The sequence below is a fragment of the Pleurodeles waltl genome, chromosome 9 (assembly GCF_031143425.1).
Source record: "Pleurodeles waltl isolate 20211129_DDA chromosome 9, aPleWal1.hap1.20221129, whole genome shotgun sequence".
NCBI lineage: Eukaryota > Metazoa > Chordata > Amphibia > Caudata > Salamandridae > Pleurodeles > Pleurodeles waltl.
This window is the reverse complement of record NC_090448.1, coordinates 341,562,620-341,575,957: the sequence shown is the minus strand read 5'-3', so window position 1 is coordinate 341,575,957 and position 13,338 is coordinate 341,562,620. Positions and strand designations below refer to the sequence as shown.

The 13,338-nt window shown below is 43.4% G+C and overlaps 1 protein-coding gene across 1 annotated transcript in view; it reads left to right on the top strand.

Annotated features, from left to right (window-relative positions):
* SIRT2 (sirtuin 2) overlaps window positions 1-13,338 on the top strand; it is a 176,042-nt gene that overhangs the window by 14,353 nt on the left and 148,351 nt on the right. The window contains exon 2 of the mRNA XM_069206900.1: window positions 1,683-1,729. Coding sequence (XP_069063001.1) covers window positions 1,683-1,729 — 47 coding nt within the window. The remainder of the gene's footprint in view (window positions 1-1,682; window positions 1,730-13,338) is intronic.

The window sequence follows — 13,338 nt, the reverse complement described above, 5'->3', positions numbered from 1 at the left end:
GATTGTCCAAACACATTGTTATGAGTGAGAGGGGTAGGCAATACCCCTGCTCAGCTGGCAAATGGGTTTTCTGTTTATGCCCAGCTGACTGCCGACTTCAATTTAAATAAATGGCATTCCTTTGCAGATTAATGTCAGCCCAAGCATATCAGAGTTTGAATTATTCATGTTAATTGGAGGTTTGGTATCATACCATACTGTCCAGCTTTCATTTTAGGATTCTGGCTTTATAAATCAAAGAGTGGTAGAGGTCAAACAGCTACAGATACTAACACAAGATCGACAACAGAGCTGTGTCTGTGTCCATTCTCTGCCGTAGTGCAGCTTGTATCTGCTGAACTACTATAGGATACAGAGATTTTCTATCTGCACACCATATTTTGGTATAATATCCCTTTGGCTGCAACTAGTTACTCTGACTCCATAATCATGCAACAGGTGGTCTAGTCCGTGATATCCCAAGGTGGGGTTATGGAGCAGTGTTAAAGTAGAAAGGAATTATTCAGGTTGAATATAAATCACCATGCTGTGTGACTCGCCTTACTTGAATTGTAAACTGCAGAATGACTGACGCCAACTGGAAAAAGTATGAAAGGCATTGGAATATTATTAATAAATGACAATAGGTTATTATTCATATAACTGTTATGTAAGAAATTGAGGGCTGGCCAGCCAGACAAAGCCGTGAGGAAGAGGAAGTAATTAGTGATTTTTAATTTTTATATATTTTTGAAGCCCCTGGAGAACAATACGGAGAATCAGAGGCAGATAGTGGTAAAGTGAAGTTTTACCAATAGGAAGTAAAATTTGATACACCAACAATCACTGTAATTCTCTCCTCCAAACAGACTTTTCACACGCATCCACTCTGCCACATTGAGACCCACTGTTTGATGCTTGTGGCTTGTGCTGGTTGCTTGAATTATCTCTCTGCCCATCGAAGCTTATTCGTGATCTTCACCAGACTTCCTGTCTTTTCATGGTATTCGCTGTGCCAATAACATGGTTTAATAAGCAGGCATTTGGTTAGGAAGTTTGGTTTGACAGGATCTTTGAGACTTCCAGAGACAGCCTGCTAAGGGGAAAGCAGTTACTCACCAATGCAAATACATTGTAATATTACTTAGCCTCAAGACTTTAACAAAGTTGGCTGCCACATGCCTTTGCTACTTAGCCCTTGGTCGTCATTTCATTTGAAGTGGATCATTTCCCATAGATCATTTTACCCATGACTCGTCTTATTCTTTTAAATATGTCTCATCCTCTTTCTATGCCCTATATGTCACACCCCTCATATTAGTCTTTTCATACCTTGATTATTTTATTTCTGGTCCGCATATTCTCAGCAACATTTAATTATTGTTCAGCCCATCATCTCTCTAATCATGTCTTTATCAAAACTCATGCTTAGCCCCCCTACCCCATCATCCATCATACTATAACCCAGGGATGTTGTGGAATATGGCTGAGTTAAAATAAATCTTTCTCTTTCCCCTGCCATCCCTCTTTCCTTTTCATCATTCCAAGCATTTGCTGATCTCTCTTATGAGACATCATATCTTATCTATTTCTATACAGTCCCACAGCCAACATAATACTCTCTACAGGGGAAGGGACTGAAACATTTCTGTTGAATGTTTGAAATACTACTCATAATGGTAACTTTTCTTTTCATGTGACAGATTCCGGTTCACAGCAAACTGAAAGAGAGGTGGCAGTGGAACCCTTGGTAAGTCCCCTGAATGTCTCCTGCTGCCCATTGGCGTCTTCACTGACATCATTGCAGTAAAAGTTGGCATGGTTGAAGACATACATAACATGTTTTAGCGAAAGGCAAGCTGTTTGTGAGTGGGGGTGTTGTTTGTGAGGCATTGTGTTAGTGAGATGACAAGGATTTACAGAGCATTGGTTTTAATAGCAAGATGGGTATCAGTAAAAAGTGGTTCTTTCTTTGATGTTGGTTGTCAGAAGAGTGTCCGTTTCCATCAACATGCTCAAATCTCACTTAGAGCCCTCTCAACACACCCGTTTCAAAGGGGCAGTACGGTACACTTCAATAATTCGTGCCTACCCTCCTCCTCAGAAGAGTCTGGACATTCTGGCTATGATTTCGATATTTCAGAATGGAGCTATGGTTCCAGTCCTGAAGGTCTTGTGCATGCTCAGTCTGATAGCCTCCTGCATTCTGTTGGTCACCCATGCACGCTTGCAAAAGAGGACTCTCCAGTGGTGACCCAGAAGGCAGTGGTTTCAACGCAACGGAGATCTCGGAGGGTCTGTCAAAATCTCCAGGGAGACTGCAGTGGATCTTCGATGGTGGAATGTAGACTGCAATCTATCTTAAGGGAAGCCATTTTGTCCTCTGCCTCCAGTGGCCACAGTGATCACAGATGCTTCCATTCTAGGGTGGGGAGCACATCTACGAGATTTGGAGCTCCAAGGACTTTTGTCATCAGAGGAACACTTGTTGCACATCAACCTATTGGAATTGCGGGCGATTGGTCTGGCTCTCAAGGCCTTCCTCCCTTCCATTTGCAGTCAATCAGTGCAGGTCTTGACAGACAGTACTACCTCAGTGTGGTACATCAATATACAGGGAGGTGTAGGGTCATATCTTCTATGCAGAGAGGCGCTACGACGGTTTGCCTCGAAGGCACGAAAAAAAGTGGGTGGAAACTGATGTTAGCACGCCGACAATGGCTTCTTATGACTCCAGTGACATCACGCGGAGTCCCATACGGAGCTGTGGCATTGTCAAGCCCTTGTCGACGTGGGAGAGCTATGAAGAAATGTTTCTGTGGAATGCTGCTGAATTGGGATATTCAAAAGGTGAGGAATCCACAGATAGACACTGTATCCACCAGAAAAAGCGTTACCGAAGGTAAGTGACTTGTTTTTCAGGACTCCAGGGTGTGAATGAGGTCGGGATTATCGACTGTGTCGAAGGCAGTTGTGTGGTTCAGTGATAGCAGGAGGCGAGCGTCATCTTCATTTGTTGTCAGACGTGCATTGTCTACAATGTATAAGGTAGTGGTCACCATGCTAAGTTTCTTTGGGAGTGGTAAAATCTCCCTTGTGAGAGCTTCTGGGAAGATGACTTCAGTGAGGTAGGCTTTGACAGTGGTGGGTATGATTAAGAGAGTGTCCCTGGTGAGAGTTTTGATGAAGGTCAAGAGTAAGACATCAAATTTATAAGAAGTGGCTATACGGGAGATGAGTATGTTGGTGAGATCTACGAAAGACAGGGCTCTGAAGGCTGATTATTGTGGTATTCTACAGGAAGGGTTGGGGATAAGAGATGAAACAGGGTTGATGTTGTTGCGTGCTGTTGTATCTTCTGTACTGTTTTTTTAGTCAAGAAGAGGTTGACGGCTTTGGACTTTTCTGCTGAGTTAAGAATAGTATCTGGTGTGTGGTTGATGCAGTGCCTGATGGTGTTGAAAAGTGTTCTGTATCTGCTGGTGGCTTCATTGATGATGTTGGTATGATATAGTACTTTACTTTGGGTGATCTAGTGAGCTATCTGCATGTTGCGCTAAGGGACTTCAGTATCATGAGTTCCTCAAGACTTCTCTTTTTTCCATTTTCTTTCCTGTTTGTGGGAGGATTCTTTATTTTCAGCCATATTTTTAGAGTTCTAGGATGTTGAAAGCCTTGATTTGAACTTGTGTTGTAATTGGGATGTGGATGTCTACTTAATTTTCAAAAAGAAAAAGTTTTGACGTCTTTTAGAAGGGTGCTGGTGTCTGACGTGGGGCTCATAGGGTGAGAGATGGGTCAAACATTAGGTTGTTTATGGAGAAGTGGTTGGAGGATCTGAGAGTTTGTTCTTCTCTTTTTTGTTGGCTTTGGGTTGTTGATAGTACTCTGGGCAGGGACATAGGGTTGGCGAAGTGGGCGGTCCAGTCCAAGGATACAGTTGGATTGCATTGGACTGTTGGTAATGTTGAGAAGATAAGGTGGAGGATGTGGCATTTGGAGTGTGTTGGTTGTGTGACATGCTGTACTATGTTGAGTATATTAATGAGGTTGAAGGGTGTATCCTATTTTTTTGAGCCTGTGTTGTCTGGGAGGTTGAAGTCATCCAAGAGAGGTGGTGTGGGCATGTCGGATGGACGAGATGGTGAGGAAATCTGAGAGTTTATTAATGAAGACCTTGTTCTGATCAGGAGGCCTGTAGATGAGATATAAGGTTGTGAGTTGTTTTGCAGACAATGAGTGAAGAAGAATCTCTAGGATGTGTGAGGGAACCATGTTTATGTGATGAAAAGGGTGTCAAGTGTGTGAAGAGTGATGAGGTCTTCGTTATCTAGTGTGTGGTGTCTTGGGGAGCAAGCTTTAATGAGTATGAGTTAGAATTTGTGTTTAGTAGTTTGACGGTGTGTGGCAGTTAGTGGAATGTGTCAGAAGATGGGTCTGCCTGTAGTTGGAATGATATGTGAGTTTTGGGGTCATCTGACTCTTGGTGTTATTGTGAGGAGTGAGGGGCTGGGTGAAGCACGTGCTTATATTTTGCCTTTAGGCTTCAGTGGACCCAAGGCCCTTCCTGGCATTGACAAACCCAAACAGGCAATACCTTTGTCTATCCCCACACTTTGCTGAGAATGGCTGGGGATGGGACGCCTTCTTCTTTTAAATATGGCTTTGGCTGGAAACCAGTGATCTCACTTTCTGTGCATATGGATAATGGGAAATCCAATGATGTTACTTCTTGTGTAGCTGGAGGATGGCAAATATAATTATGTCTCAATATACAGAAAGATGATTTGAAAATGGAGTGTTAGCAAGATGGTTTTTGGCAAGACTTTGGGTGTTAGGGAGAGTCCTGGCATTTGTGGGAGGCTTTAGTAAGAGGATGCATGTTTTAAATACTGGTTGTTTCAGTGGCTAAGGGTGAGAAGCTATGGATTTAAGAGAGGCTGGGAGTTAACAAGGGGTTGGGTGTTCAGGAGAGACTAGGTGTTTCTTAGAGGCTGAGGGTTGGCATGAGGCTCAGACTTAATTAGGATCTAGATGTTTTTGAGAGACTGTGGCCCTCATTAAGACCCTGGTGGACGGGGGAGAAGTGGCGGTACAACCGCCAACAGGCCGGCGTAAAAAAAATTGAATTATGACCGTCATCTGCCACTTCTCCATTCCGACCGGCAGTGCGGTGACGGCCGTCACCAGACCGCTGGCGGTATCAGGACCCTGCATGCCGCTATGGATTTCGGGTGATTTGGAACCGCCACGAAATCCATGGCAGTAGGCAATATCAGTGCCAGGGAATTCCTTCCCTGGCACTAATAGGGGTCTCCCCCAAACCCCTCCACACCCCCAAGTCCTCCCCCACCCCCACACTCCCGCCCCCCCACCCCAACATGCACATACACACACCCCCTCCCCACATCCACCCCCAACTTGCACATACACACACCCCTACACACACACACATACACACACCTCTACACACACACATACACTAAAACAACACATACCCGCACACATACAAACAGACATGCACACAGACCGACCCGCACACATTCCCCATACACACAACACCCTCCCGTCTGCATACACGCACTCGTACACCTCCTCTACATACTCACACCCCCATGCACGCACACAACACCCTCCCAGCCTCCTCCCCTAACGGACGGTCAACTTACCTTGTCCATTGATCCTCCGGGAGGGGACAGGATCCATGGGGGCTGCTCCGCCGCCAGCTCCCTGTCACCAGAACACCGCTACACCGAATCATGGGATGTGATTCGGTGGGCGGTGTTCTGATGACGGGGCGGTGGAGGTGGAGCAGCCTCCACTTCCCCGCCGACCGCCAGTATGGCTGCTGGCGGCTCTCCGTCCGAAAAAGGACGGACAGCTGCCAGCAGTCATAATACGCTGCGCGGAAAACCGCCTGCACTGGCGGTCTTCAGCACGGCGGTACCTCAGCGGTCTTTAAAAAAGACCACCGAGGTCGAAATGAGGGCCTCTGTGTCTGTGGGAGGCTGCTTGTGTTCACGAGTAGCTGGATGTTCAGGAGAGGTTGAATTATCCTGTGAAGCTAGCAGTTCATGAAATACTTGATGTTCATAAGATTGTTGTTAAACTAAGTGAGAGGTAGTGTTTATGAGAGGTTTCTAGAAATTATGGGTATTATCAGTGGGAGTGAGTGGGAGGTTGAGTGCCACGGTGAATTATGCAAGAGAATCCGTGTTATTGTAACGGATGGGGTGCTACAGGTTGGGTGTTTTTTGGGTTAGGGATTAAAGCCCTCATTACGACTGCGGTGGTCTTTTCCGCAGACTCCCGCAGCCGCCGGAAGACTTCCAGTGCTGTGTCATCCAACTGCCGTATTATGACTGCCACTGGATATCCGCACCGTGGCGACAGTGGTCGGCGGGGCTTACGCAGTTCCACCATCGGCATAGGCATGCCAGAAAAAGACTGCCCACAGAATTATGACCCATAATTCTGTGTGCTGGTCAGGTGGCGGGGTGCTGCCGGCGGTGGGAGCACCGGATCCCATCCTCTCAGGGAGAAGCACCTCGTCGTACAAGGTAAGGGGAGGGGTTGTGGGCTGTAAATGGGTGTTTGTGAGTCTGTATGCGTGTCATGAATATGGGGGGGAGGGACGGGGAGTGTTTCTGTGTGTGTGTAAATGTGGTGATGCATGTATGGTGGGTCGGGTGCGTGTGTGTATGATGCATGTGGACAGGGGGCTGGGGTATGTGCATGGGTGAATGAGTAAGGGGAAGGGGGTGTGCATGCGTGCAGGTGCGTGTATGTTTGTATGTGTATATGGTGTGTGCGTGCGGTGAGGTACGATTGGGAGTGGGGGTGTTGTGTGAAGATGACTGAGAGGGGTAGGGGATGGAGAGCGTAAATGTGTGTGGGTATGTATACATGTCTATGGGGTGAATGTTGTGAGTGCGTGTGTGAATGGGGGTGTGTCTGTGTGTGCAGGCGTGCTTGTGTGCGTAGGTGTTGGGGGGGGGTATCCTGGCAAAGGAATGCAAGTTCCTGTCATTGGGATACCTTTCCTCCAGCATTTTTCGTGGCAGTAAGACTGCCAGGAAAATGGCAGTGTCCTGAGTCGAAATAACTTTGCCGTTTAGTCGACTCCCGCTGGTCTGGAGGTAGAAACCTCTATCCCGGCGGGCCGCGGTAAAGCGGCTGGACAGGCGAGGAAGCGGCGGTTTGGCAGTGTCCAAACCACCCCGGTCATAATATGGCGGTCTTCACCGCTGGTCCCGCAGCTGTGAGACTGCGGTGGCGGCCTGCCAGAGTCATAATGAGGGCCTATGTCTCAGTTTGGGTACAGTGAAAGGTTTTATGAGGTACATTAAATAATGTTAGCTATTAAAAGACGACTGTTCAATTGGTAGTGTGAGGGGGTCATGTCAGTCAGATCTCGGCAGCCAGACACACTTAGGCTTGCTAGTTCATGCTCATCTTTGACACCAAACGCTACAGCTGGTCTACTGCTCAGTTTCAATCTTGCTTTAGGGACTATGGAAGCAGTTATGATAGCTTGTCATTTTCCTGCCACTGTTTCTTCTAATGAGCCTTGTTTTGACCCTTTTATGGCATTTAAGCAACAGTCTGCTGAAGAGTCCTTAGGCAGCCATCTAGAATCACCTTGCAATAAAATATGTCATACCATTGACCATCGGAGACCTTTTTAATGTACTGCTTTTGTCTCTTCCACTACCTGTTTTCCGAAAAATATTTTCTCGTACTTCAACATTGGTTTCTAGAAAATATTTTCCCTTTGAAAATAAAAATGCTATTTTTTTCTATTTTGGTGTATTGTCATGTTCAGAATTCTGAGCTGTCCTTCATAAATCTTGTCATTTATAACCCATTTTGTTATCCCGTGTCCTCAGTCTGTTTCTGATCTTCTGCTGTTATGTTAAAGAATTTACACACTAATGCAGTTTTTGCCTCACCAGAGCATTGTACAGTGGGACAAAAACCTACAATCTTTTGATGGTGTTACTGCTTCCTGCACATCATAGAATTCTTATTACTTGCTCTTTGACTTTATTTAACAATTATTCAGTTGTCTAATGTTATGATCCCGAGAGCCCTGCTCTCTTTTATGATGCTCTCTACTGCAGTTTTGTAATTACCGCCAGGATTTTATTTTCGTAAATGCAATTGCTTCACTTCTCTGTGCTTATTCCAGAACAGCTCTTTAAGCACTTTTAGCGTCAGCAACAAATTTCTTTTATAAGTCTAAAGATCTGTTATGTAGAATAGAAGTACATAAAGTGGCCTTTGGATTGGCCCATTGCTTACCCTTGGTTGACTTCCTTGTTAGTCTGATTTGCTTTTCATTTTATTAAATGGATTTCCATCCTATTAAAGTATTTGCCTCTCCCAAAAGCCATCCCACCTCCAGGCGCACAGCTTCTTCTTTTTTTTTTTTTTGACTGGATGATATATATGTTTCTCTTGTGGCACACCAGGAAACCTCTTTTTTTCTTTTTCTTTTTCTTTCAGCACTCTATTCGAGTGTATGTGTTTCTTTGCTCTCTCCTCCTTGTGTTTCATCCCATCGAACATCTTAGAATTCCACACCAGTGCTTTTTCTGAACCTCTGGTTCCAGAGCACAGCCTCTGCACTTAATTGTCAACACCAGCACTTATGACAGTCTGCCACGTGGTGATGCAGTCTGTCTAATTTAGAGATGAACACAACAACAATAGTTTATTAATTCAGTGAACATTAAAAATGACTAATACCTGCCACCCAAACCATTCTTATAGCTGTGAAGGCCAGCAATAGTCTGGACTGTCACACTTGTAGAAGTGTGATGGTTAGTAGTTGTGTTGCTACTGTCATTTGCAGCACTGGCCGGGGCAATGGTTGGTGCAAGCTGCAGCGACCCCCTGACAAGGACCCTGGCAGCCAGTTTTGTTTACAAACTAAACGCTGCCCCACACACAGTGTGTTTTCACCCACCACTCCCCTCACTGATTGGCTCGTGCTGTGTGTATTTTGTTCAATTTAAACACTCTCCCAATTCTGCACTTCCATTGCCCACACCTAGCCCTCCATACTTCCTGTTGCTTCCACCGTTCAGTGGCGATTACTTACTGAACAGCACCAGCAAAAGATATTGAAAAAGCGAGACCTTTTGGCATTGCCCATATTTTCAGCTCTATTTTAGATGTGATCCCCATGGTGATGTTGGCGCAGTATGAAAATAAGCTCATCTTACCACCCATGATTTGCTGAGAGCCTCTTACGAATGCAATGAGCACACGATAAAGGACTGTTTTTTTTCAGAATGTACTCAATTTAGCAGCTTTGCTTGTCTGTCACCCAAGCAATTGCTAGTTTTCTGAAGTCCAAGTAGATGACATTTCTCACTCAGCCTTGATGTATCTTCCCGGTTACCCAGATGAAGAAAAACAACATTTGTCCATCACATTTTACTGTGAGCATATGCTCCCTCAGCTGCAGGATGTAACGGATAATATTTCTTTGGTTTATTAATCGCTGAGGGTTGGCTGAATGTTTCATTGTTCCAGCCAAGTTTCACCCTCACCATTGCTGCGTGAGACTGCATTTGTTTACAATGTATGATTGTAGAGACTGGACAGCATTGCTTCTCGTATTTCCACCATCTTTCTGAAATATTTTAATATCCTAAGGTAAGGAAACGGTTGTATACCCTCAGAACACCAGCAAAGAAATCCTAGCACTTTATACTACTATTAAACTCATATAATAAATAATGTTTTAAACTTCCCAAATCTGCTACGTCTGTATCTACTTAACAATTCAGTTTTAAAAATATATAAATTGTTAAATTCCTTAACTTGCATATACATGAAATTGAAAGTAGTCGACGATTTCAACTCCACTACTTTATACATACATGCAGTTGAGTGTACCCACACTATTTTAAAATCAGAGCTTTGATTAGTCTGCCAGAAATCTCTACTTAAGTTTCAGTCAATTCAATTCTCAGCACCTCGAACTGATTACATTTTGGTGTCATGGCAAGTGGTTTTACCTCACTGCACTCCAATTCCATCATTTAACAAAAGCTGCAGTGCTGCTAAATGGCTACATTCCAATACCAATAAATAAATAAATACAACTGCATTGTACAACTAGCGCTGCATCACACTAGAAATAGAGCATTTGGGTTGTTAATGTAGCCCACATTATTTATAACGTTTTTGTGTTAAACAGCCGTGGACATCATGCTGAATTGGAAACCAAAAAACACATACGCATCATATGATATTACTCGTTCCACTTCTACTCTCTGTTTTAGGTACATCCTGACTATAGCAAACGGGTATGGTTTTGTGATTGGAATATGTGCAGCTACATATCAGATAAGCAGCCATATCATAGTTTAATAACTTCAGTGGTTTGAATGCCGAGATGAGTGGTAAGAGCAAGGGAAACTTGAAAGAGTATGAAGTGCCAGATTTTCTTTTCTTTTCACAACTGAGTAAGATTTCTGTTTGCCATTTTAGCTCTTTCCACTTTACAGAAGCGTCTGGATACATAAGAGGAAGGGGTTTCCTGTTCGCCTTGGTCTTTGATTTTTGCTTTGCTAATTATATGATGCTGTGTGTTTCAGTGAGGCGATAAGTGTATATGTGCTGTGAGGTTTGTTCCAATTCACAGGTAAACTCACCTTTTCCTTACTTTACTTTACAGAAACAGTACAGCAATAAAATATGACGGTCTAGACAAATTATTTTTAAGTATATCAATATTAGCTAAGTCAAAGTTTGCATAAAAGAAGTAGTAGTAAGGGAAAAACAAAATATTATTTTCTAACTGCTTTAAATCACAAACAACACATGACATTTTGGATTATAGTATTCCATCAATTCCAGATAGTAATTCTTCCTTGCCGTGGAGATGCTTCCTTCATATGTCAAACAAGATTTATTCAGTTCTGTAATGGTTAGAAGAGATATTTCTGTTAACCAGGTAAACATTTTCAGGGTTGCATTTTTTTACAGCCATTTCTTTCACTTTTTGCGCACTTTTCAAGACATCCTTAGCACCTACAAGGCGGAGGATTGATTTGGGGTGAGTCAAAGTGTGTGACAAGATCTGGACTAGAGCACCTCGCTAGTCTTGGTGTATACTCCATGGGGTCCATTTGCTCAAGAAGCTTGTTGCAATCAGTTCTTGTATTGCTGTGTCATTTATGTTTATCACGATAAAGAACAGTCCACACATATTTTGGAGCAGGAAGCCCTTCTGGTGCATAGTGATCATTACAGCCCACCTGAATCCAGGTTGTCAGGACTCTTCTCCAGAAATGTTAGTGGTTACTGGCCAGATCAGATTGAATAGTATTTAGGAGGTTCATTTGGGCTATGTGAGTTAGTGATTTTTCCACTTCTGCTTTCAACACACTTGACAAGTACACAGAGACTCGCAGTGGTCGGTTTTCGTCTGTATTGAGGATAAAATACGTTTTTTTTTTAAAGTTGGGAATAATGGTTGCTGCTTTCTAATGATCATGACAGGGGTTTGAGGGATGAAAGCATTATGGAAAGCAGTTGTAATTGGGCATAGCCTGTGTACGCAGTCACTCAGAATTTGCCAGATCATGAGACCAGTTGAAGCTTGTTTATGAGAACACAATAGTTTTCTCATACAATTGGAGAAAGACAATGTATTTGTTGTGTCGGAGGGCAGTTGAGGTATGAAGGTTTTGACTTACTATGAGACCACTTGTCTTATGGTAAAAATGTTGTTTAGGAAGCATTTAACAAGATTATTTCAGAAGGTGTTAGATCACATTTCTGTTTTTGAACGTCTGACATTGACTTTTTAAAACAATTCGTCATAAGGTTTATTAACTGCTAGTGGTGTTTTAATACGGTGAAATGTTTAACCTTGAAGACTGCTTTAAAGAAAGTGTTCTTACCCATTCTTAGACCTTAAGTGGTAACCCATTGGTAAACTGGACTCCTTCCAGTTTGGGAATGGGTTACCACCAACTTTAATTTGGTGGTAAAGTGCAAATGTTTTGCGACCGCATTTCCCTTTTGAGAATGGTTACACTTTTTTTTTTAAGCTGGCAATGGTCCTATGGACCACTGCCTACTCTTGAAAAATTAAAAGAAAATTTTAAATTTTTGTTTTTGAAACACATCCCATTTTCCTTTAAGGAAACCAGGCTGCATTTAGAAAAAGATTGCTTTATTTAAAAGCAATCACAAACATGGTGGTCTGCTGACCCTAACAGGTCACAATCCCTGTGATTTTCGCGATTCCCAATTGGTTGCAAACAGATACCTACCTCATTAATATTCATGAGGTTGGTCTATTTGCAACCCACTGGGAATCGCACAAAGTGTAAACCACACTTTAGTACATTAGTGTTTGTGATTACCAAATACTGATTCGCAGAATTTTGCTATTTGGTAATACCAAACACTAATGTTAATACATTTGGTCCTAAAAATATTCCAAAGTCACAACCCAGCAGCTTGGTACGTTCCAAATGATTCTTGTGGATAAATGTTGATTGGCCACCCATCTTGCCTAATATTATACCAGAACCAATAAAAAATGGGATACCAGTGTATGCAGGCACCGTACTGGGTTGGGGTGCCTAGTTAGGACCACATGCTCGGCTCACAGTCCTACTGCTGGTCTACTTCCTACTCAAACACTTCCTTTCCTGCTCCCCACTCACACAATGCTTCTACTCTTACTGTTATATACACCTCTGTTCTACTCAGTACTTCTACTCCCCTGCTGTCTTGCTTGTCATGGTTGGTCTACTCCCATTACTTTTGTTCTCCACAAACCTGCTGAATGCTCCACACATGAACCTTATGATTGCTGGCACGGAAGCCCTCCTCTGAGCATTTAACTATGGCAGTGGAGGATCTCCCAGGATTTGCCTTCTCTGCATGACAACCACCCTACAGTTCAACTGGGATTGATTCATGTGGTGCGGGTGTGTAGAAACCCAGGGTAGATAGCCTTCATGGTGTCGTTTATCATGGGGAATTCTGTCAGTTGTTGGACTTTGGTTCCTTCCATTTTTTTTGGCTCTGCTTTTGGTTTTGTCCTTAAGTGAGTCTACAGACTTTCATAGTTGTCTGTCATGGTTCCGCTGACTTTATTCCACTACTCGACTGCAAAATATTATGTTAACGTTATCCAGGCAGGATCTTAAGACACCAACAACATATTAGGTTACAAAATGAGGCCCCCGGATGGTAGGGCACCCAAACATCTGCAGAGAGAATTAGAATTTAAAAATTATCACGTGACAGTATCACATTGTATTCAGAAGCTTTGCAAACAGGATTCAGAAAGCAATTTGAATGTGTAAGTTCAACTTGGAC